The sequence below is a fragment of the Alligator sinensis genome, unplaced genomic scaffold (genome assembly GCF_000455745.1).
Source record: "Alligator sinensis unplaced genomic scaffold, ASM45574v1 scaffold119_2, whole genome shotgun sequence".
NCBI lineage: Eukaryota > Metazoa > Chordata > Crocodylia > Alligatoridae > Alligator > Alligator sinensis.
Window position 1 is genome coordinate 1,085,987 of NW_005842242.1, and position 25,159 is coordinate 1,111,145.

Sequence of the window (25,159 nt, forward strand, 5' to 3'; positions counted from 1 at the left end):
CTAGTACTTATCAGCTCGGAGTCAGCTACAGCTGCCTGCTACAGCCACCAGGGACTGCCCGAATCCTCAAAGCTCTCCAAATCTTTGGAATTGATTTGGACCTTTTTAAATTGGTCCCCTGATTCGATTCAGATTTGGAGACTCGGACACCAAATTGGGCCGAGTCTCCTCCAAATCTAATCGCCACCCGAAGCTCCGCACAGCCCTAGTAGTTGTCACCCAGCATAACCAGTTCTTAAACTGAGTATTATAAGCAGGAGGACAAAACTGAGGATTAAATACTTACAGAGATGGCTCCCATTCGTGTGACTTCTGTGCCTCAAATGCATTGCTTTCCTGCAGTGTTAAAGAAATACCTTGTTTATTTCTCAAGTCACACAAAGTCTGACAGGCATACAGAGTTAATTTCCGCCGTTCACGTGAATGTGACAAGATGACAGCTTTTGACACACTGTTTGATTGACCTAGAAAATTCTGAGAGAAGGAAAAGTGCTTAATTTACTTTGATATAATTCTAAATTTTCAGGTACTGGGAAACTGCTGAGAACAACATCAGTTTGAAGATTTTCTAATTGTGTCCTGCAATCAATTCTTCTCTGGCAACAAAGTCATTTCTTTTGGTCATAAGGGAAGGTACCATTGAAATGAAACTGCTTGGGTTGGCCCACAGCCCATTACACAGTGTTGTGCAGATATACCTAGAGGCAGTATTGTTACCTTCGTGTGGGCAGTTTGCCTGGGCTAATTAGCCCTGAGGAGAATTTTATATAATCATACAGAGCTAGTTTTGGTGTCCTTGGTGCCTTGCAGAGAGATTCTTTGTGGGAGAGGGTCACTCAACAATTTCAGAACTTGAGCACCATTTTAGAGGTGGTACACAGCATTTCAAACAACTCGACCAGGCAGCTTTTTGTTTCAAAATTTAAGATATTTATTTTAATATAAAAGGAATGGATTATACCTGAACCATACTTATAACACTTTTTCAAACTTTTCATATTTCAACTTTTTGTTCTGAATCAGGACAGTGGAATTTTTTTTTTTTAATTACTGGAAAGAAAATATTGGTTACTGTCCAGCTCTCTAACTTAAAGTGAGTTTGGCTAGGGACAGAAATTGCACACACAAACTGGTGCAAGTGATTAGAAACTAGTTCAAATCTGTAACGCAACAGAAGTTCAGCGCATATAAACCACTTTCAAAATGGCCAAAACCGGTTTAAGATAAACCTGGATGGATGTAGGCTGCTATCCTTGGCCCAAGCTGTCTGCTTCAGCCAAGCAGGAAGGTGTACTCTAGCACCCCCTGCCATCTGGTCTGGGCCACTGCAGGGATGTGGCTGCCTTTCCAGAATCAAAAGTGAATGTCTGTTCATTTGCTTATCTGTTCAATCTGTGCAGTTTAGACAAACCTTTGAAGAATGAATTGAGTCAATCTTGGGCTCTTTGACTGTCTGTACTTATCCTGTGTGTGCCCCATCTTTGGTCATTCCTGAACTCTACCACATTCTTCCTATATGTAACTTAGAGCCTAGTATGCCAATATATTCAAAGACTGACACATTCTTTTTCTCTCTCCTCTCTCTTTTTCCCTCCCCCCCCTCCCCTTACATTCACTCTAAGCTATATTTATCCATGTGTTTTTCCTGTATGAAAAGATGAAAAATTAAGCAGGCTTACTGCTATTTGTTGGTGAAGTGTGCTTCTCACAAGTGAGCTATATAAAATGCAGAATACTTGAAATGCCCCCTCTCTCATGAGAATATGTACATTTTAACCCATAAGTACAGCAGTGAAAGACTATATCTCAGTTTTAACTGTGAATTTCTTGGCTGGCATTTGATTGGGCTTTAGAAGCTATCACTCGGTCACAAGTTCACCACACAATGTTATACTGTTTCATTTGTTTCTTAATATTAACTTTCCCATAATACCTGCTGCATGTCTTGATTTTTTTTTTTTTTCTTTCTTTTTTGTGGATGCTTCTTACAAAAGCCTCTGGAAAATATTAATCTGTATTCTCTCTGTTTTTCTGAGTTGTTTTCAGTGGATCTGTATTTTTTTTTTCTTTTATTAAAAAAGGTAGCCCTTTTTGTTGTTATACATAATCTTACCAACGGTATCGTCAAATGATGGCTGTGACATGGTGCAGCTGCAATGAAAATAGGGAATGATACTGTTTGTGCATTTATTCATTTAATTTAGTTACTCTGATCTGAATTTATGAGCAGGATTTGGGTTTAAAGGGACTTGGGAAAATAGTGTTTACCTTGCCAAAATAAACTCTTTTTCTTGCCTTATTCAGTAAAGTAGGAGCCCTAAGGGAAGCAAGGAGTCATACCTCTTCCTGTTGGCAAGGCACCAGTTAAAAGCTGTGTGTCGCATTCTGCATTGGCATAACTTGTTGTACCCTCATCAGTTTTGGAAGTTACATCTGTTCTAAAAAATGGGAATTTAGTCAAAATATGCAAGTTTTCTTTGGTTTGGGGATTTGTTTGTTTGGCTTTTTTTCTTCTTCCCCCCCCACCCCCCCAGTTTTTTTGGTTGGGGAAGGGGATGAGCTGGGTGAAGAGAGGAACATGATCCAAGGAGGTCTTGTCACACTTCAGCTGTATGCTAGTACAGTCTTATTCTGGAGTGGAAATACTGTGGACGCCGTCATGTCCTCCAGGAAGGTTTATTTTGACCATAAAATCTTGTTCTCTGTAGAAAAAAGGCAGGTGCAGTGCTTCTGGGACTACCCTGGCTCTCTGAAGACTGGGATTCAATCACTTGCTCTACCTCAGACATCCAGTATGATCCTGAGCAAATCTCTCAGCCTTTCTGTGCCTCAGTTCCACTTTGGCTAAATGATAAATATATTTCTGTACCACACCAGAATATTATGAACATAAATCCACTCAAGGTTGGTGACAACTTGATGTACTCTGGGGTACGGTAGATTCAAGTACCTCTCCAAGTTGATAGCAATCATTTCCTTGCAGTAGTTTTAACTACTAATAATTCTCCAGTCTGCGTAGATATTTTATCTTGTTCATTAACTCCTTGTACTAGACTTTTTGCTAATGGATACTGGTTACAAGCTTGCAAATGGTTTTAGCAGCATAATGTATTACAGTTCTCGGAGCCAAATTCCTTTAAAAAATGATATAGCAGTCTATAATAGAGGTCCAACTCAGCAGTGGGGAATAGTCTACAGGATTATTGCTATATGATGTTGCAAGAGCTCATTTGTTTTGATTGGTATTATTTATGTTGTGTTCAATTTTGTTTTTTTTTTGTTTTGTTTTTTTTTGTGTTGTGTGTTTTTTACATCACTTTGGGCTAAAGGGCCCAAGTTAGGTCTGGGCTCTATTCTGTTAAATGATGTAAAAATAATAAGGAAAACATTATGCCAAACCAGCACCATGCCTAGACTCCTGGCAGCCCTGGGCAAACTTTTAGTATCCCCCTTCACCAGAGATAATGGTAATAATAACTTTTAAATTACCATTTTCAGCCCCTTTTCTGTCTGGGTCGCAGGTGGCCACCCAGTTTGCCCATGCATGGATCCAGCCCAGTGCCAAACTCACAATCTAAGGAATGTAAGTGAGCAGGACTGGAATGAGTCCCACTAACTATAAAGGATTTTTATGGAATAAAACAATGCATCCTCATCTTCCCCTAACAATGGGGAATCCTCTTTTAATAGTGTAAAAGCAAGATATCCTATTTCTTTGCAACAGGTATAAAATATACAATGGGGACAACTTGTCCATCTGCCATTGCCTATTGCTAACATAGGCATATTTACTAAAGTGTCTTCCCGCTTTCCCCACCCATCCCCACTTACTGCTTAATTATTCCACCTCTCTTCTTTAGATCCTGTGCCTAATGAGGGGAAACTAGACAAATCCCTTAACAACCCCTAGGCTGAGGTGTTGAATGAGTCATATGATAGCTTTGTGAAGAAGAAAGAAGGCCTGCTGCTTGTTACAGCGCTCCTTTCTCTCTCTCTCTCTCTCGTATTTAAACCATACTCCAAGGCACTTCAGCTGCGGTAGAACCGAGTGCCCCTAGCCAAGCTTGTCTTGGCAGAACTGCCAACTGTGCAAGCACAGACCCCGAAAACACATTCTTTAACTTCTTCCTAATCCTACCCTCACATGGTTTGAGTCATCCCCCTCTTGGAAAAATGGTAATCGCATCTAGTTACTCCTCCTTTATGCCTGAGGTTTTCCAAAAGACAAGAGCAGCTGGTTCTCTTGTGCCCATCATGTCTTGCCACAAGTTCCAGTGCTGGCCAATACACACTTCCTGACAGCTGTCTCGTTCCCAGCCTCCGGCAGAGGGCTGTGGTTGTATTTGTGGGCAGCAGAAAATGTAAGCTTCTAAAATGAAAAGATACAATGGGCCAAATTTCTTGTGTGCAACCTCCACCAAGCTTACACAGGGGTGTATTGGACCCTTTCTTTTTTAGACCTTCCAAAATGATAAGCACCAGGCAGCAATAATAGTTCATGCCTATGCTTATTCTTTTTTATTTCTCCTAATCTGGGCCCCATCTGCAGTCTATCTTTACAAATTCAAAAGGCTTCTACTCATTCCCTGCCCCAAACAATATTCTTAGTGTTAATATATTCCTTCCCCTTGGAGAACAGAGAGCCTATATCATGGCAGTTAGCCCAGCAGAAATAGCATACGGCAACCTTAAGAGCACGAAGGTCCCTCCCTGAGAATACCCTGCTGATGAGGATGAATTAAGGGAGCTGCGCATTCTCACCTCGCATGACTTCTATTGTGGTCTTCCACAAGAAGAGTGGTAGCCTGGCAAGCACCCAGTTGGTTTCAGTCCTACATGAGTTTTCTGGCAGCTATCTGCTTCCTTGCATCCAGGAGAAGGCTGTGGCTGCACTTGTGGGTGATGGGAATCTGAGGCTTTCCAGGCGTGTGATATGTGCCAGTGAGCAAAGTTGGATGAAACCTTTCTTGAGTGTGTGGTGGCATCCCCTTTACTACAAATGGCAAATAAAAAATAAAATACAGGAGGATGAGGATTTTACCAACATCCTATACAAAGCCTGTGACTGGGCAGTGGGGGTATATAATAACCCAGAAAAGAGCAGCACAGGATGGGTTAATGAAGGAGCCAACTGCACCCAGCTGTGACTGAGCTGCTAATTAGAAACACCTGCTTAAAAAAAACAGACTGCAGGGGCGGGAACAGCAGAGAGACAGAGCAAGGTTTTGAGGGAAACTATGGAGAGGAGATAGTTGTGGGGTGCAAAAAAACCGAGAAAGAGAGTAGCCAGCCCCAGTCTGGGGAGCGGTTTGAGGCTGGGCACGCAGCTTCTGGACTTTGGGGTGAGTTTTGAGCTTTTTATTGTACCTGAGAGGAGCGAGAGACTGAGCATCCCCGGACAGAAAGGGCCAGTTGGTAAAAATTGTAGCTGCTCTGGGCTGGTCTGCATGATCGTGTTTCAGTCCTGGATGTCCCTTGTCGGTCAGGGGTAAACCCCTGTTTTGGTGTTGTGCCTTAATGGTAAAACTGCTCTTTGGACCTATTCCTACAACCAAAATGCTCCAAGGTGCAGTCCAGGGACTATGGGAGGGGCTTGGAAGGCAGTGAGGGTAATGGTCAGAAGTGGTGTAGGATGGCTGAAAGCCAAAAGAGCAAGGGGTCCCAGTCAAAGGCCAAGTGGCCAAGGATTGTATGTCACACCATAGCTCCAGTCCTGACCAGCTGGCTTCCTGCCTTAGAGAAGGGAGCAACAGAGAATGGACTGGTACCTGGTGCAGCCAGAGAGTGGGCATTAGGGAAGATGCTGGATGGATAAAACCATCCCAGGTTGCTGAAGGCACTGAAGGTCTTAGTGCCAGCACTGAGGGTGCTGATGTTTGCTGCCTCCTATTTGCACTCTATTTACTATTTATAAGTTTTACTTCTTAACTGTCCAAGCCCCCAAGGCCTGGAAGTGACTCCTTGCCAGAAGTGGTGCAAGCACCTACTCTGCACACTTTTAAGAAACATTTGAATGCCTACCTTGCTGGGATCCTTTGATCCTGGCTGACTTTGTGCCCCCTGGACCCGATGATCTTATGAGGTCCCTTCCAGCCCTAATGTCTATGAAATAATGTGCTTATAGATATAAACCCGTCCCAAACAGTGTATGGGGCATGTTTGCCCCCCAAGCTCTTTCTACATGGGAAGAGCCAGGGTTGGAGGACAAGCTCCTTCTTCACTCCTTGACTGTGCTGTGGGAGAAAGGGGTGTGAGTTCACCCAGAGCAGCTGGGATAAAAATGGAAAGCCAGGAGGGGCTGAGAAAGCTACAGACTTGTATTTCTCACTGCAGGAAGCTCCTGCCAATGCTGGCGAAGATGGAAAGGGGTTGACAGCTTCTTTGAAACTGCATCCTTTCCCATCTAGCTGCCTGACTTGACTCTTTATCCACCCATCCCTCCTTCGGCAGCAGCCAAGCGGGAGACTTGCACGTGAGGGATGGCAGCCGGTCAGCTGCACGCCCCGTTCAACTGCAGCAGCAGGCATCCTTGTCGACTGCCTCTATCAGTAAGGAGATGGCGAGGGGCAGAGACACCAGAGGCAATGAGGAGGCTGATGAGGCCAGTGAGGAACTAGTAACAAGGGGATGGTCCAAGTCAAAAGGCCAGCTGTGAGAAGATAGTTGGATGGGGGGCACATCTGGAGAGGTTGACATACAACCATCAGGAAATCTGGGGTCTGAATTAAAAAAAAAAAAAAAAAAAAAAAGTCAGGGATGTGACTGATGAGCTGAAAGTGAGAAGTTGTAAAAAGGGGCATTTGACTTTTAATGTGGCACCCACCTACACATCGTTATGTTGCGAGCTATAATAGCTGGCAGGGATCTGATTGTTATAATATCCGGTCTCCTTCTAAACAAGAAAAGTTCCCATTGTGGAAGGGTGTGGACCTTAGAAACTTTGTCCTAGATTCAAGTGCACTGAGACAAAAACCAGTCTAGCCATTACCTGAACAGTTAATAAAATCTATTGCCCTATGATGGATTTTTTTTCTCCCCCTTGCGGGATAAAATTGATCCGTCTTCATTGTGATTTGTGAGATTGAGGGGGAAAAAACCACAAAATATAAGCTGTATTTCTTCTGCATCAAAAACTTCTCTGTCTTGTTCTTCCAAAGCTTGGAAGCAGCTAAGAGCTGCAGTGGTCACTTTTTTTTTTTTTTTTGATTTATTGAAAATAAAGCGCACCTTATTAACATTTTAATAAAGAGAAGCTCTTTGCACTGGTGCTTTGACTTGCTGCTATTTTCTCCTGTGCAATTCCATTCTCCAGGAAGGAAAATACTATTGAAAACCATAAAGCATGATTTGTTAGACTGAAACTAAACGCACAAATACACCAAGGCAAAATGCTTCCTAAAGGTGCTGTGTTTGTGAGAGGTGCTTGCCCAGTATGTGTGATGCAAAATGGGGATGCTTTGTGAAGAAATCATCCTTGTAAAGCCATTGGTTCTGGTCATCAGACTCTATCCAATGCTTTAGTGATGATGCTGCTGATCTATTTGGGAAGTTGGCTGGCTCTCAAGGCAGAGTCTCTTCTCAAAGGCTGTTTCACAGTGAAAATATGCTCAGTGCAGCCGAGTGCATGAATGAAAAAGCCTCCGGTACCTTCTAGTCTGGCAAAATGCAGCACAAAACTCAACTTACTCTGTCCTTTCTACTGTCCCAGGTAAGAAAAGTGGGTGGGGTTTTTTTTGGCTTTCTTTCATCTTCCCTCTTCTGCATTTGGAAGTATTTGTAATTCAAGTCTGATTTCTGAGTAATTAGACATTGCTTGAATTACTGTTGAAAGATGCAAGATCTCTGCTGTAAGCCAGTTGCTAGGAATGTGGAATCTCATACCTCTCTGATTTACAATTACAACAAATTTGCTCTGTGAGAGAGAATATTTTTTTTTCGTTTGGGGAGGGGGTTGGGTTGGGGGGGGGAATCTTTCAAGTGTCTCAGTAGCAGCTGCAGCAGCAATATTTTCTGTCATATCAAATGCTGCAACTTTGATTTGTCTCTCTCTCCTCTGTGGCTTGTGCCGGGGAACGGGGTCTGTGCTAGACAGCTCACGTTATTTATTGCTTTTTAAAAAGGAGGAAGAAAAAAATGTGGAGGAAAAAAAAAAATCAGACCGTGCATAAGGTGCCCCCGCACCTTCTTTGATAGCTGTCTAATACTCTGTGTTTGTGACTTGCTCTATAGCTTTTCCTCTTATTATATGTAATAGATCCCTGCTGCCAGCAAACAGAAACCCCCCCTACCCTTAAAAGCCACGGGGCTGCTAAAGCCCTGCTGCTGCTGTCAGTCACAGCAGAGAACTAACTGACTTCTCAGTCCCTTCTGGCTTCTTTCTTCCCCCATATGAATTCAAGGGGTTTAGTTTTGAAAGCTCTGTGTGATGTTGGAGGTTGCTTTGTTGTCGTCCAGCGTGAAGCACTCACATCTTTTTGTCTTAGTCACTCTATAAACTCCCGTTAAGTGATAGTATCATTGGCATCCTGTGCCCTGAGTGGAGATAAAAGTTAATTCCTTTTTGACTCGGGGCTTGAAAAGCTTTGCATTTAACCCTCAGGAGGTTGGTGTCTCCTTCAGTGCTAGCCAAACTACTGCTTGGGACACTGAATCACTGTGTTCCTGCTGTTCCCAAAAGGGGTTTAAGTTGCTTTTTCAGGCAGAGAGAGAGAGAATGGTGAGGGTCCATTGTAGGGAAGGCTTTGCTGCTGAGACGAGCCAAAGGGCTGTGAGTAGGAGGTAGCTGTATGAGCTGACCACATACACGCTGTTAGCTTTGGATCAGGAGCTGGTGTGCTCAGCTTCTCGTACGACCTGACACACGTTTGGGTGGCTGGTGAAGCTATGGTACAGGGTGGGACTCGATGGTTTGGGAATCCACGGGAGTGAGTGCATAGGCAGTTGGGTGGATTCAGTTGTGAACATAGGCACTAAAGGGAGCAACAGAAAATGAATGATGGCAGAGAGTTTTGTCCTTTGGTAGACTGAATACATACTGCTGCACTATGTCAGATACATGATGCCTAGATGCCCTGGTGATGGGAGTACTAGAAATGCATGGAAAGCACATGCCAGGGATGTGCCTATGAGATGCTGCATGAGCAAAGCTAGGCAGGCTCCATGGACTGCTCTAAGGGGAGATGCTCGGATGGGCAGGTGGTTAGGTAAGCTGCTCAGATAGGACCTCTAGGAATGGCTAGGAGTGCCCAGATGGGAATCAGGATGGAAATGTTGAGAGACTGGGCTGAGATTCAAGGACCGGCTGGGACTATGCAGGCAGGCAGCTGGGCAAGCTAAGCTGCCAATGCAGGCGGAAGCTGGGGCGGCACAGGTGCTCTCCAGAGAGGGCACTGCCTGGGGAAACCCACTGCTGCATAAGTGACCAGTTGGGAGCACTAAGCTGACCCCCTGCCCAGTGACTCGAGGACTGCCATCTGGACTACAGTTCCGCCTGTCTTTTTGCTCTGTGACTGGAGTTGCTTCCACTTAGAAGCAGAATTATTCAGCTCAAGTTGCATTCTTTTTGAAGAATCAGAAAAGCTATAGCTATGTGACGGAGGAGGGCATGCCTTCAGCGACTCTACCAACAGCCCCTTGAGCAAGCAGCTTGAACTGCGGGGTCAGCAAAGCACTAGTAGGGCCTGCAAGGTGCACAGCGCCTGATCCCGCCAAATACTCAAGCACCTGCTTAACTTTAATGTATGCCTTTAAAGTTCAGAACATGCTTAAATGATTTGCTGAGCTGGAGACAGTGTGCTGAGCCCATTGCAGGACTGAGTCCACACTACCTTGCACAGTCCAGCCTTCCCTTTCTTTATTTCTATCCACTGGGTGAGCAGCACCAATGGGATTGAACAAGTCTAGCTACTCACCCAATTTGTGTGGTCTTCAGGCTCTCAATCACAGCTCGCTGGTTTGGATCTACAGTGCCTCATATTCCAAGATATTCTCCCATCCAAGTACCGGCCAGGCCTAGCATTACTGAGTTGTCCAAGATCAGCATCATTCAATCTTGCACAGCTACTCAGTCCAGTATTTCAAGGGGTTTCATACTATGATCCACTTTCTCTATTACATTTGGAAGCTTCATCTACCAGTGCGTTTACTTGGTGACATAAAAAAAAAAAAAATACTAATTTATGCATGGTGTCAGAAAGTTAATTCATTTGGAAATCAATTAAATCGGTAATAAGAAAGTACATAAATAAAACTGTTTTGTGGAAGGCGCCTGTAGAATACCGACAGGGAAAAATGCTAATTGCCAGCGATGCGTCCAATCGGTGGTAGGAGGGAGGGAAAAGGAGGAATTATTACAATTCTGTTCAGATTTTCTCCTCGACTCCATACCCACAGAACTTGCATGCGAGAAGAAAAGTAAACAGAAGAATGTGAGAAACAACATATGAAACAAATGCAGCCATCTGGCAGCGGTAGTGGTTGTAACACATTTTTTCCCCTGGATTGACTTATTTATTTATTTTTCTTTTCACAGCAGCCGCAATAACACCTTCCACAACACGGTGCGAGTGGAACTGGCAAAAATCAATCTTGATAAACTGATTTCTCAGTAATAGCCAGCCACTAATGCAACAGTTTTTTGTGGAAGTGGCGGAAAAGTGCGAGGCCGTTTTCTAAGCAGCAATAGCTGGGGGGTGTAGAGCATGGAGATGTGTTCCCCTTCCAGAGCTCGTTATTAGATCATGAGACTATTCAAGAAATGAAGGCTTGTTTTTAAGTTTTTCTATTCAAAAGTCCATCATCATCATCATCATCATAATAATAAATCAGTGCTTGAAACTATTCTTCAATTGTTTCACTTAAAAAAAAAAAAAAAAAAAAAAAATCAGTGGTTCTCAGCTGTGGGCTGAGACCACTCTTTTCCCAAGCTTTATGCCTCATTTACTTTATCAAGCATACTTCATGGCCTTTGGTAAGGATTAGCTTGTATTAACAAGATGGAGCACTGAACTTTATTGACCCAAAGACCTGGTCTCCTTGATGGCACGGTTTTACTGTCATTTAATAAATATGAAGTGCTTCCTGTATGTTGATTGGGGAAGGGGTGGGGAGCAGGGAGGAAGTGTTTGGCAGTATCTTAATATAAGTGGCTACAGGATAATGCATTCTTAGAAACCCTCCGTGTGGTGGTGGTCGGTGACTTTGAAAGTGCATATATGCTATCCCACTTCTTCAATTTGAAGTTGCCAGTGAAAGTACTGAATGCATGCTGGTAGCTTGCATCTGGGCAATCCAGTGCAACATGCACTTCAGTAGTAAATCTCTATGGCTGCTTAAAATAGTTTGCCATCCTAAATCAAAGTGCGTTATTGAAAACTGATGTTTTCTAAAACTTGCAGGCAGAAGGTTTCAAAGGTGAATAAGGTTCTTTACTGGGATTACTTATTTACTTAGGTATGTCAGTGCAGTACACAGAAGAGTGCGGCAGTGGTAGCATTGGGTTGTTGTCCAAATTAGCTATCAGAAGTGGTTGTTCGCAAGATATACATAGACATCTGACACTAAAACTTACAACATAAGGAAAACACAGTGTTTGGGAATGTTGTCAAGGCTGAAAGAAGAAAAATAATCTATTTAGGTATATTTGCGTTCATGGCAGAAAGCACAGATTTCACGTATGCTTTTATATAATGAATCAAGGTAGTCGCAGAGCACTTTCCCCAAATAGGTATACCACACTGCTGAAAGAACTCTTCTTTACCTACCTTATTTTTTCAAATTTCTCCAGAAGAGGGCTCCATGCACAACTTGAAAGTCGATGCTGTCTGAAAAGCACTAGTTTAGCTGCTTCAGAGGAAAAGAAGACTATTTCTCGCACAGAATGGGAAAAAAAACCTTTAAGGATTTTCCTCAAGATATAGTCAATCATTTCCTTATAGTATCTCATTATTGCAGCTGTTTTGACACTACTTAGTGTAATTATAATTTCAGAGACCTACACAGTGTGTTGCACCTGGAAGTTTCAGACTTTCTCCCAGAACTTACAAAGTATTTTATTTTTCCATGCTATAATATGATAACGATTGGATGGTCTGTTTTCAAGTAACTTTTTTTAAAGCTTTTTAAAGGATCTTCTCTGCTAAAAGTTGTACAAGATTATTTGCATTTAGTGTGAATCTGAAGCTAACATACCTATCCCCTGTTGACCTGTGTCAAGCCATCTCTTAATGACCGTAAGTGGTCAGGAACCTTACTTTTATGCATCATTTAGAAATTGGTACTTTCAATAATACAAGGCGCTGTAGCATCACTCTGTGACATTGGCTCAGTGCTTTCTTGACTGTGCGTGCGTGTATGTGTGCATGTTTTCACTCTTGGCAGGTAGATGCAGTCCTCCTGTGGACAGCCAGAACTGTGGCTTTGGCACTCAGTGCTATTGGACCACAATAAGGCAGATGTGGCTTTCCTTGAAGGCCCTCCTTTTGGGCAGCAAGTGAAGCAGAAATGCAAGGGTAACTGCTTTCCTTTTGAGTTGCTTGCTCCGTGCCCACTTCACTGTGGGAAATGCTTGTGGCCATTGCTCTCTTCACTTACATTACTGCATCTCCGCTAAACCTGAAGTTTCTCCAGTGGAAGTAGGACAATCTGTCCTAAAGCACACAGCTGTCCACTGGGCTGCTTTTACATCACTTCTCTCCTCATGCCACTAGGACAGTGGCATGGCATAGGACATTAGGTCATTCGATGCCAAATAGGGGGAAGGGGGTTAACACCAGAACACTATGCTAGGGACCAAATTCAGCTTTGAGCCATTTTCACTTCATTAACTGACAGGGTCATCAGAGTTTAGCTGACTATTTGTTCATATTACAGTGTAGATTTTTTTTTTTTTTTTTTAATGAGAACTAGATTTCATCTAGCAAAGGAAGGAAACTGGTTGCTTAGAAACTTTATTCCTTTGCTGGCGGAGTGAACTCATTTCTCCCATTACCATATCAAACGTTCTATTATATTTTGTGCTATCCTTTTGGTAGGTGAAGAAAAGGAGGAACTTGGAAGATCTGGCTTGATGATCTGGGTTACAGCTAGCCTGAGAACATATTACCTTCCCTTAAGTTTTTTTAGGCTTTATCTAAATGGCAGCTACCATGCCTAATAGCAGCCCCTCAACCATGCCAAGAAGGGTGTCTCCTCAAATGGGAGACTGTGTATCTGCACCCAGAGTGTTTCCAGTTTGGCTAATTAGCAAGATTTGAGTTTTCTGTTTCCCATGGAAAAAAATGCAGATTTTCCCTTTTAACATGGAAAACTTCAGATTTTTTTTTTTTTATTTTAAGGGAGAAAGATGTGAATTTTCCACTCTTGCAAAGAGCTGTCTGTAGATTGTCAGAGCTGCAGCCTGGCAAGGGGGAGCGGGAAGAGGGCGCTGTGCTGCCCAGCCCAGGTGGTGCATGGGGGCTGGGGCTGGGATGTGTGGCTGCAGGGCCCTAACAGGGAGTGGGATGAGGCCATGGGTGGCTCATTTGGAGGGGGGTGCTCCCCACTGCTCTGTGCACTCCTGGGGGCACATGCCCCCTCAGATTTGTGTGTGGGGCGGGCTGCCTGCTTCAGGCTTGGGCTCTTGCATGACCCAGCAGGCGGGACCCAGCACAGCAGAGTGGGGTTGGGTGGGGAAGCTCGGTGCCGCTGTTGTAAGCCCCATGCTGCCCTGGTGAGATGCCCCCTGCCCACTTGGCGGCAGCAGCAGCAGCAGGAGGCATAACTTATGCCACCACCCCCGCTGCTGCTGGGCAGGCAGGGGACACCTTGCCAGGGCAGCGTGAAGCTTGCAGTGGCGGCAACGAACTTCTCCAATCTGTTCTGCCATGCAGCATTCACCATGGAGGTCCTGGGGCAGGGCAGTCTGCCCCAACCCCTGCCCCCTCTCCTTCCCCCCATGAGCTCCACTCTAGCTGTGCCAGCTGCAGGGGGAAGGGGAGCTGGGCTCTGCACTCTGCTCTGCTGCAGTAGCCTCCTCCCATGGGCAGCAACCAGGGCTCAGGTGCTGCTGTGGGGGCAAGGGGCTGCGGACCTGGGTCCCTGGCCCTGTAGCCCTGGCATCTGAGAGCCCCCCCACCATCAGGACTGGGGGGGTTGTGGGTGGGGAGTGAGGGGCATCAGCAAGGGTGGCGGGGTTGTAGGTGGGTACTAAGGGGCCTAGACCTGCATCCTGGTGAGTGAAGGGGGGAGGGAGAGCTCTGATTTTTCTATGATAAAAAACCCAGAATCAAATACCAAAATTTATAGATACTTAGAATTTATTTTATTATAGTTATTGAGGCACTGGTAGGCTTCCAAATTACTTAAAATGGTAAATATAGCAATAAAACTTTGTGTTCAATTGGTACATACATACATAGTGGTGTTTCCTTTTAATCATGGATTTTGGGTTTTTTAATCTGAGAATTTGTGATTTAAAAAAAATTTTTTTTTTAATGAAAACAGGATCCCTGCTAATTAGTGATGGTACCAGCTAGCCCTCCTGAAACACCATGTGAACATGATTTTACATTGCTTCTGGTTTAGGAGCCAGGCTGCCATGTTGAGCCTGGTAACCTCACCATGCAGACATGTCGTAGGTCTAGTAAAGGGATCAGGGAAGGAAAATATAAACTTTTACATTAAAAAAATAAAATAAATAAATGCCTATTTAGCCTGCAGCTATACCAATATGTCTAGGCCTTAGGAAAGCTGGCTAAGAAATTAGAAGGACAAGCAATTGTGGTTGCATTAAGCTTTTTGGCTGGCCAGTTGATCATTCTCCCTTTAAGAACCAGACACTTCAGGAGGTCTCAGAGAAAGGCACCCAAAGTCTCTGTTCTCCTTTGAAAGTCTTGATATCTTTGCTTGAATGGTCTGTGTTCCAGCAGGCATGTTTCCTGTGATATCCTGTGGGGTTTATTTTTTAACCTGGTAATGACTTTCTTTCAGCAAAGCTTCTATGTTCTTTTCCCCTTTCTCTGTAAATGACCAACATCCAATCCCTTAGTGAGACTACAATGCAGAAATATTCCCTAATGTCCGATATCTAGTTCAGTTCCAAGGACTCTGCATGCGGGTATGTCACGGAAACCAAGCAGGAAGAGTATATGAGAGATGATTGCTGGCTTGCTGGAGCACAGAGGAACCATAGGTTTCTGAAAGCTGAAAAACACAGGCCCAGTCCTGCAAGCTGCTCTGTTAGGATAAATCCTGCCCGTGCAAGATAGAGGATATGGAATAACTTGAAGTATTAGGGGCTTAAATTCAGTTCAGCTGTTTGTATTGTGCATGAGCAAACAAGTGTCTTAAAATGTATTTAAAATGCTGATGCTCGGGCTGGTTAATTCATACTGAATTAACCAATTACTTGATATCAACTTTGCGTAACTTCAGGATGTCAGGCAGAATCTTCATCACATTTAAAACAAACAGGAAAAAAATCCTCTTTGAGCTGAGTCAGAGGCATGGAAATTTGAGCCCTAGGAAGAATTTTTCAAAATGGCACGAGTTGATGAAAACACGATGCTGTAATCTAATGGTACCTATAGCCTGCAGTACAGTGAGAACCACAATTCATGTGCATGAGACCAAGATTCTCAGCTGGTTTAAATTGATGTAAATTCATCGGGCAGCTATGCCAACTCGCATCAGTTGTGAATGTTGCCCATTGTACATAAATAGGAATGGGTAGTTAAAACTGTAGAGCCTAATGCTTGCTTTTTGTTCAAGCTCTATTCCCTTGTAGGACTGATGACTTTCTCTCCCAGGGTAAGAGAGAATTCTTTCCTATACTTACTCCCATAACTTTAATGATACGTCTCTAGGCAAAGAAATGAAGAATCAGGCTCTTCGGAGGCAGGCTTCCAGACTTTGAATGCTTCCTATACTGCCTCCGAAGGCATGTGTACTAGCAGCCAGCCCTATGCTTTGCTCTAGGGACCAAATTCTGTTAAATGATAAAACCTATGAAGGCTGAACATATCACTGTTATATAGTTGACAAAGCAGGAAATCCAAAGCATCTTCTACTTCGGTGTCTAAGTAGGATGGGCTGGAATTGGCCATTAGGAGCTGATGGGAATTTCCATGACTGGAGATGTGCAGAGCAAAGAGTCTGGATATTTAGGTGAACTGCAGCATGGGAAGGAGGGAGCATTTTAACTCTTCCCCACAGTGGGGTGGATCTTTCAACATTTGGGGTTTAATTAGAGTTTGGTGGCTTCTGGCCAAATGAAACCATAAAGAGTTTGGCTTTTTGGCAACGCAGGATCCTTGGCCTTGCAAGTCCCAGAAAGCCACAAGTGGTTTCTGTAGACGCTGGTTCTCTTGAAATATAGATGTAAATGGGTAAAAGGAAAAGGGTGTGGTTAAAGATAAATGAGAATGAGATAATACATCTTAAAAGACATCTATCTGTTTCTAATTTATGTAGCACTTGGGTACCATGTTGAGTTATTGTGTAAGGCTCAGGAACAAGTATTTTGTTCCCAAAATGTCTTGTATTCTCATAATTGATGGACTGATTGAAGTAACTGATGTTCTGAACTCTATATGCTTTGTGTTGTGAATACCAACAGCCTTATTAATCTACTGATGTACAGCTCTGATGGGCTGAGATAGCTTGGATAAGATTTTACCGCCCTTTACTCATGTTCATTGGTACCTAGGCAGTAAATTATTACTAAGTGGGCCAGGAGCTTAAAAATGACTATTAAATGTCTGCAAATGATGGGAAGTGTGTGAGAGATGGAAAGTGGTCTGATGTACTTTTCCCTTCCTCTGAAGAATTCTGGTTTTGCTTTCATAATTTTGAGGTTTGAAGGTTATTTTAAAAAGAAAGTCATAAAGCAGAACAGTTATTGAAGTCAACATCTGTAGTTGCTGACTCTACTTTGTTGGATCTGTGCAGCCCACTAGCAACACAGAAATTGTAAAGCTCGGTGCAGGGGGAATATTGATCATGCAGTGTGTTGGAAAGGCAGCATTATAGGGCTTACTTCTAGTTGCTCCTATTACCTGAAACAAGGTGGAGACAGGTAGCTCTAGTGTAACAGTGAGGCTGTTACTTTGTAGCTTCCTGTGTTGCATTGCTCTCCGACTTAATGAAGACTTTCTGATAATGGCACTCAGGCAGGCTTTTTGGCTGTGTTGGCCGGCATTATTGTTGACTTCACCGCAATCAGTGGAGAGATGGCAGCTGAGAATCTGGTGACCTGCATATTTAGCAGGGTGAAGGATATTCAGTATTGATGTTATATATTTCTGCCCTGTATGTATTGGGATATTTATATGGGTCTCACATTAGCTGAGTAGCTTGCAAACAATGAATTTATCCTTGCTTCCCTCCAGTAAATGTTGAGGGATGATAGGGACATTATTTTAAAGTGGGAGACAGCCTCCACCATCTGCCTCTGCTCCAATGACTTCTGTTCTGTTATGTTAGTTGAGTAAAGATGTACGCCACCATCATTTTTGCTGCCGAATATTGATGAAGTAGTGACAGCTCACTGTACTGTCCAAAGACTAATACTAATTGGCTGGATCCCAGAAAAAATTAATTTTCCAGGCCAATCAAACTAGTAATTGTATTGTTTTTGTTAAAGACTGCTATACATTTAGGAATACATAACCTCATAAATCTGGCATGCTTGGGACCAAGCATCTACCAGAAATTTGAAAAGTTGGGATTTTTGAAACCAGAGCGGCGGCTGGTCGCGGAGTGGGGAGGGAGGGTGCAGGTAGCAGCAGCTGGTCCCGGAGCAGAGGCCGCATGTGGAGTGGTGGCGCAGGGTGATGGATGGCGGTGGCAGCCACCGTGGGCAAGCTTCCCTCGCTGCATCCGGGTGGGGGGAGGGGAGGTGGACAGGAGGGGCATTTTAAAAAGTGCCGGATTTTCAAGAATTCTGGATTTTTGAGATCCGGATTTATGAGGTTATACTGTATAATCATTTCTGATTGGCCATTCCCTGTATAAAGGAAATGCACGACATTCAGATATCATTGAAGTTAAGGGAGTTGCTTGGGGAAGTCGGCTAACGCTAGGATTGGCATGCTAAATTGGGGACACAACTACGCAAAGAGACATGGTCTATGGACCTATGTACAGTATTCAGAGCTAATGATTTTAGAGATTTTAGTGGAAAGTCTGCCTCTTCCTCATCTTGACATCTTTTTCAGATGCGGATTCAATTTCCTGAACTTGACTCTCAAGAGTTCTACTTTCTGTCTTTCTCTTCCCTCCATGAATCAAATACATACAAGTGTAGAACCTGTTTCTTAATTACTGTTGCTGGGACCTTAATGAATGCATTGATTATGGATGGCTGAATTGGTTTAGATAAAGTAGAAGCTAATAACATCCTTTGCCCCAAACATAATTTGACCCCAAACCAAGGCATTCTTCCAACTTGTTCCTCTGTGTGTTGGGCTTCGATCCGAGCCAGGATCTGGAAGAAATAGATGGGAGATCACTTCTCTTACTGGCTATTCGTCTGACTGGAAGTCAGAAGCATCAGGTCTCACATAAAGAATCCTGCTCAAATGGAATATTTTTCCTGTCCCATTTTGAATGTCCCAGAGGTCTCCGATAATCCTGAGAAGTGTTTGGTCTTTAGTGTACTTACTGACCAAGCCTACAAACCCTTTTCTCCCTTTCTTATAATGATGGAAAATGTGTTTATCTGTCGTATCTCATCCTCGGTATGTCTCCTATGAGAATGGCCTTGACCAAAGCCCATTAAAGACCAACAAGCTAAATGGTCTTGTAAGGTCCCTTCTAGCCCCTAACATCTATGAACTCACTTCCATAGTTTCCAGATCAGCTCCCTCCTTTAGTCAGATGACATGATGAGGTGATTTTCTTAGTTAAAAAAAAAAAGGTTCCTTAAATACTTTTAAGTATAAAAGTAGATAGTACCTTGCAGAGGTATTCTTTTTGCTATCTAACCTGCAGATTTTCTAGAATTAATCCAGCATTAAATGGTAATATTTTGTTAAAGTGACAGGCAAATATGAGCTTTGCATTGCTGTAATTTGTATTTCTCACCTAATCTCACAGTCTCTATTTTAGCTGTAATAAAAATGCTATTTACAACTATTAATTGAAGATTTTTTTTTTTTTTTACTGTTACCATGAACACCAAGAGCTTTGCAAGGAAGAAATAAAGATCAGTTTTGAAGAGTGTTTATATTCATTTTCTAAGAAGCGCAGATATTAAAGGTAGTCCTCCAAAGAAAACTCTGAAACCAGAAATACCATGAGCACTGGAAAGTTTGGACCTGAAACTCGTGCCTTGATCTTGGGCCTTTTTTTTTTTTTTTTTCCTTCTAAGCCAGTCCATTATTTTGGTCGCACCTACAGTACAGTAGAGTGAGGAAGCAAATTAGGTTTCCTAACTAACCCCATTAAACACTTGAAAGTTGTTGGTACTCTCTCAACTTTTGAGAAGCTCAATATAGTGAGTTAGTAATAATCTTCTTGCTGACTTAGCTGCTGAATTTACTATCCCTTTCTTATGCCAGCACAGGAATAGAAGTGAGAAGATCAAACTTTAATACACCAACCCAGAAGGGGAAAAACAAACTGAAGAAAAAGAGAGAACTAAATGGAATTCAGTACACTGTAATTTTTGTGCAGCTGTTAGGAGGTGGGAAATAGCCTTTTGCATCCCTGCTGGAGCTAATTGGTGTATGCTGAGATGGGAGTAAAGGGCATAGTCTGATCCTGATGCAAGTGAATGAACACATGCAAACCTCAGTGAAATCAGAAGGGAAATTAGCTATGTGTTTAGACTAACAAATTCGCTTCACTTGTGCTCTGATTGTGTTCAGATATGAACTTGTGCCGGTAAGAAGGAAAAGCAGGACACTGACCCGGTAATTTATATACACGTGTGTATCAGTGCACTGGAGCGTGACAGAGGCAGGACATTTTATCCATTACAAACTATCTATCTCTTCCCTAGCTCCAGGCATTCATTATATGTCCAGACACAGAATATACTTTTATTCCCTTCTATGTTTCATGTTTTGGTAGGTTTTTTTTTTCATTATCAGTTGCTATAATATGAATGGCCAATATTGATCTCTGCCTGATGTTTTGAAATCTTTGTGTGCATGGGCATTAATCCCATCCCAGCAATGTCTTGGGAATGCAGAGGAAATGGTCAGATTTTTAGTGATGGCCTTTGTCTTCTCCAGCTGTTAGGCCAGGTGTGAGAGGGTCCCGTGAGGGGTTGGTATGAAGCTGATTTGGCCTTTAGTGAAGGATAGTGACTCATAGTTCATTAGCATCTGTCTGTCCACCTTCCAGTTCTGACGGAGGCCTTTGGACTAGGGAAAGCTGGGTCCTTAACCACCTACCACCTTAATGGGGAAGTGGGCATAATCCTGGTGGAGGACAAGATAAAGCTAGGAAGAAAGGGCATTTTCATTGTGGTTTTATGGCAGCAGTATGTGGAGAAAGGAGCCAGAGCCCCTGGTTAGTAAATGGGCTAAGAATGAATTAACTAAGGGCGCTGACCAACGTGACGGTTTGTCACGTGATTGGCCACTGAAAGCGCTCTACACGTGTATGCTGACAGAAGTGCTTGGCTGCAGAATGCTTTAAAAATGCCTGATCACGTGACAAGCCGAACCCTCGTCGCATGAGGGTTCAGATGAAGATGCTCCAATGCGGAGTGCCTTCATTAACATCTGTCAGTGCAGCCAGAAGCAGGGCTGGAGGGTATTTGGAGGCCCTCCTGAGGTGGAGGGCCTCCAATCCACATTTCCTCCCCAACTCTAGCAGGGCTAGGGGACAGACACTGCAGACATGCAGCCCCTCTGTCCCAATCAGCTCCAAAGCACCCTTCTGATCCAACAGTGAACATTGGAACCAGATCCCCTCCAGATTCAAGTTAACTCACAGTCCTCCAGCATCCCAAGAGGCTTTGCACCTCCCCCATAACCCCTTCCACACACCAGGTGGGTGGGCTAGACTTGGCCCAAGCTGTCTGCTCCAGCCAAGCAGGGAGGCATGCTTTAGCACCCCATGGCTTCTGGCCTGGGCCCCTGCAGGCCTGTGGTTGCATTTCTGGAATCAGAAGTGAATGTCTGTTCACTTGCTTATTGGTTCAATCTATGCAGCTTAGACTAACCTGTGAAGATAGAAATGAATCAGCCTTGGGCTTTTTGACTTCTGTACTTACCCGTAGTGATAGTCCTAGGCTCAGCAGACGGGGAATAGAGAATTAGTTTGCATCACTTCGTTAATCACTCCCTTTCTGCTATCTCTTAGAGGAAAAAATGATGTGGTTCTGTCAAGCGGTGAGCGGTGAATGCCTGTCTTCAAGGCTATTAGTTGAGTCCAGAGTTGGTCTATATTAAAAAATATGTATTACAAAGGCATGCAACTTATAAACTATTAATCTGCCTTTGATCCTGAGCTTCTGCAGTATTTACTTGTGACTCATGATTCATCTAGCATCTGGCAGTGCTAGAGTTTAAGTGCTAATAAAGGAGAAAACACAGCAGAGTTCAAATGTGTTTGACCTTTTCTAATATTGCTAAGAAAAAATTGAAAAATTGTTTAGTTACACTGATCTTTGCAGTCTGTTATGCAGATGGGTTTACTGCCTTCCTTCAAATCTCTCTTGGGAGACTGGATGACAAAGGGGTTTGGGGGAATAATGGGACTCGGAGCCCAAACACCACTGCATTACACCGGGTGTTGTCATGCAGGCTAGAACAATTAGATTTGTGCCTGATACCTGTTGCATATATAATACCCAGCAAGCCAAAGAGTTGGGGAGAAGTTCATTTGCTTTAGTTTGCCTTCTCCAGATGACTGCTTGGAAATCAGTCAGGTCAGCAGTGTCCATGGGTCTTGAGAAGTTGACGGGTGTGCTTGTGTAGAAGGAAATGGGGGTCTAACTTTGCAAGTTAGTTTATGGATAGCCATTCACAATTTAAATAAAATCACCACCATATCTGACACCCTGACTAAGCAGTGAGAATACAGAGGCCAGGGTCTTGCTTCTATGGGGAAGCTGAAACTACATAGAGAGACTAATGTGACTGAGCAACAGTGCCTTTAAAATAATGGGAGCAGAAATATAGCCAGGGTATTGCCTATTATGACTGTTCTATGGACATAAAAGAGTTTGGGTTGGTAGGGGTGTAACTGGAACAAGAGTCTGCCCTGGCATCAGTTTCTGAGCACTTTCTTGTTCTGGGCGCTTGGAAAACAGAAGATGTCTGCCCAGTACATCCCGTGCTGCAAGCTGCATCTTGTGCCAAGCCAGGGAGTGTGGGGTTTGGCAAGCCCTATGCAGGGCGGATCCTCTTTCCCCTGAAAGAGTGAGCAAGCCATTCCTGTACAAGGGGCTGAGCTGCAGCTGGAGAGGCAACGTGGCTGCTGCCCAGCACTTCCACAGCTGTTTATCTAATTCAGGTGCTAGAATCACGCTACTCCCTCTGAGTTTGCTTTTTTTTTTTCTTTCTTTTCGGACCTGAAACAGTGTTATGGAATTGTTTTAGCTCTTTCTTGGTTTGCTTGCCATGCTCCCCAGGTGCTAAACTATTCAAGATTGGTGCAGAGGAAGAGAAGCCCACTTTCCCCCGTGCTGGTGCCAGCTGCTTCCTCTCTGCCTCTCTGGTTGAATGCATTTCTGCAATAATGAAGCTAAAGCAATTTGGTTAAGTAAGGGCAGTGTGTCTTTTTATTTCCTCACCCCTCATACCCTGAGCGTACAACAGTTTGGGCAGATGGCTGGAGGAAACGAATCCTCCTGCTCAGCATTTAGACTCCTCAGAAATGGGCCTTGGAATTGCTAACTTCAGGCATTCAAAACCCTGAGTCAGCCCCGCCCCGGCACCCTAAGAAAGGCTTAAAAATCCCAAGGATGTTTTATTTAAAAAGACAAAGCCCTTTTTAATTTGCTCTTTTGTTTTACCAAAGCTCTAGAGGCTACATTTTCCAAGCCATTTTCTGCAACTGCTGAGGCTAAACTCTACTTAAATGAAAGCTGAGATTCTCACCTAATTGTGGGACTCCTGGTGCTTGGGCTTCTGGACCTTTAGCAGCGTTTGGGGATCTTATTCCAGAGGTTGGTGTCGGACATGCATGTTTTCCCCTTGGTACTTGAATGCCACACTTCCCTGGCTTGCAGCAGTTTCCTGGAGAATCTTAAACCAAAAGGCAATGAATCTACTTTTATTTCTTTCTACCACCCAGGCATTTCAGGTTTTTCCTCTCTTTTGATGGGACGTTTGGGCTTAGTACTCAGGGTTGGGAGTGCATGAAACAACAGACCAGGAGATTTTGACTATACATGTCCTTTGCTCTATTAGTTTCCCATGCGCTCCCTTGACCTTTCACCTTTAGTTCCTAGCCTGCATGCCACCAGTAAATGAAACCATTGCTGGTCAGGCTTTTACATTTGCCATTACTTGGCACCAGGACAGTATATAGATAACCTCCGAGAGGCTTCCAAGTTCCTTTTCTCCCTTTCAAGCTTCATCCTTGATTTCAAGCATCTGCTGGAGCTCTGTAAACACAGTTACTTTGAAGCTGGAGCTCAGGACACTGTGTGTACTTTAAAGCTGCGAGTGACTCATCAGTTGACTGTTCAAAAAGCGGTTTCCAAAGGGGATGGCTCATCTCCCTGGAGTGGCGGAGATATTTTCAGGCTGGCTGAGCAATGTCATGGGAATGTTTTAAAACTTGCCTAGTTCACATCATGGGGCAGTGGCAGTCTTGAAGGCTGCCAGTTTAATAAATATTGCTCACGGATTCCATGGGCGGTGCCTTGCAATATTCTTAGGCAATCTAATAATAGTTCATCGCTGCTCCTGGACTGCCAGGATAGTCTTAGACTGGCTCTACTTTGAATGCTTTAACCTCCTCTTGTTCACCTGCTTGATGTTAGATGCCAATAATACACAAGCAGCAGCATAGGTGCGGGCAGATGCTACAGGAATTGATTGAACAAACTCCTTGCACATATGCCGTGTCGAATACTGGAGGGAAGTGGTTTTAGCACTATCCTGTTGGATGAACCATGGACTAGGACATTATTTTGCTAGTCACTACAAATACAGTACAAATAGATGGGTCTCTGCCCTAGGGAGACTGCAATGCAAGTATAATCTCTTGCCTGGGTTTCCCTAGCTGTACAAGACCTTGCAGTCTTCTGGTGCAGTGCTACATTGAATGCAAAGTATAAATGACACCAACAATGAAAAATTACTTTCTTTTCTTGGATGGAGGGGGAGCTTGGGGAAGAGGCCAGTTGTTATCTGGCAGACTGCCCTGGCATCTAGTCTCCAGTGCTTCATATTCCCTGGCTCTGAGGCAGCCTGTCTGATTTGCAACTATTAAGGTAGCTCTCTCAGCAACACTGGGCAGAGAAGAGGAGTTTTGTCTTGCAGAGAATTTTGAAATTTTTGGTTATGATTTGAAATGAAACCATATTTCAGGATCTCTAAATCCTCCGAGACAGAGTTATTGTTCACCACTCAAAACTAGATATTTCTTTCCTTATATTGCTTATACAGATTCCTAACAGGGTTCGTACAGACCTGTCTCTATCTGCAGGAATTTCCATCAGACGTTAGTGGAATGATGGAGGACAATCAATAAATGACCTCAATTTGTGGCCCCAAAATGGGAGAAAGCGACACACGAGGACACTGGAGTTTAATGCACTAACACTTCACAACCGTTAGCAAGCCTGTATTCGCAGTGCCAGTGTGGGAGGAATGGGAGCAAGCAGCATTTAACAGATGTTGAAACAAAAACAGACTCGGGGGTAGGCTTGAAAAGGTACCATTATAGAAGGACTCGGTTAAGGGAGGTGTGAAAAGTCTGATTTTTCAGAGGTGCTAAGAACCTGTCACTTCTTATGACTTAGCTAGAGTCAAAGGTGCTCATTGCTGCTCAAAGTCAGGCCCTATGCGACTTGCCCAAAGCCACACGCTGCAAAGCCAAGATTAAAAAGGAAGATTTCCCAGTGCCCAAGTGTGTGACCCAGATAACAAGGGCCATGTGGTCTGGGCAGATCCAAGCCATATGTTCTGCCTAACGGCTAGCACTTGATGCATATGGAGCAGAAACAAGTGGGCTGGGGTAATTTCTCAGCAAGGGCACCAAGCGGAGAGGG

The 25,159-nt window shown here is 43.7% G+C and overlaps 1 protein-coding gene and 1 long non-coding RNA gene across 4 annotated transcripts in view; one reads left to right on the forward strand and one right to left on the reverse strand.

The window, feature by feature from the left end:
• Window positions 1–5,077, reverse strand: part of LOC102376709 — a 17,260-nt gene extending 12,183 nt beyond the window's left edge. The window contains exons 1-2 of the long non-coding RNA XR_324294.3: window positions 4,762–5,077; window positions 287–336 (exon numbers count right to left, since the gene is read on the reverse strand). This is a non-coding gene — a long non-coding RNA (uncharacterized LOC102376709). The remainder of the gene's footprint in view (window positions 1–286; window positions 337–4,761) is intronic.
• A 2,491-nt stretch (window positions 5,078–7,568) lies between these two features.
• CDH13 (cadherin 13) overlaps window positions 7,569–25,159 on the forward strand; it is a 744,241-nt gene continuing 726,650 nt past the window's right edge. For 2 of the 3 annotated variants that reach the window (XM_025208638.1, XM_014521695.2), the window contains exon 1: window positions 7,569–7,708. In XM_025208638.1, coding sequence (XP_025064423.1) covers window positions 7,664–7,708 — 45 coding nt within the window. In that variant the 5' untranslated portion in view covers window positions 7,569–7,663. The remainder of the gene's footprint in view (window positions 7,709–25,159) is intronic. The other variant, XM_006027433.3, reaches the window with a different exon arrangement.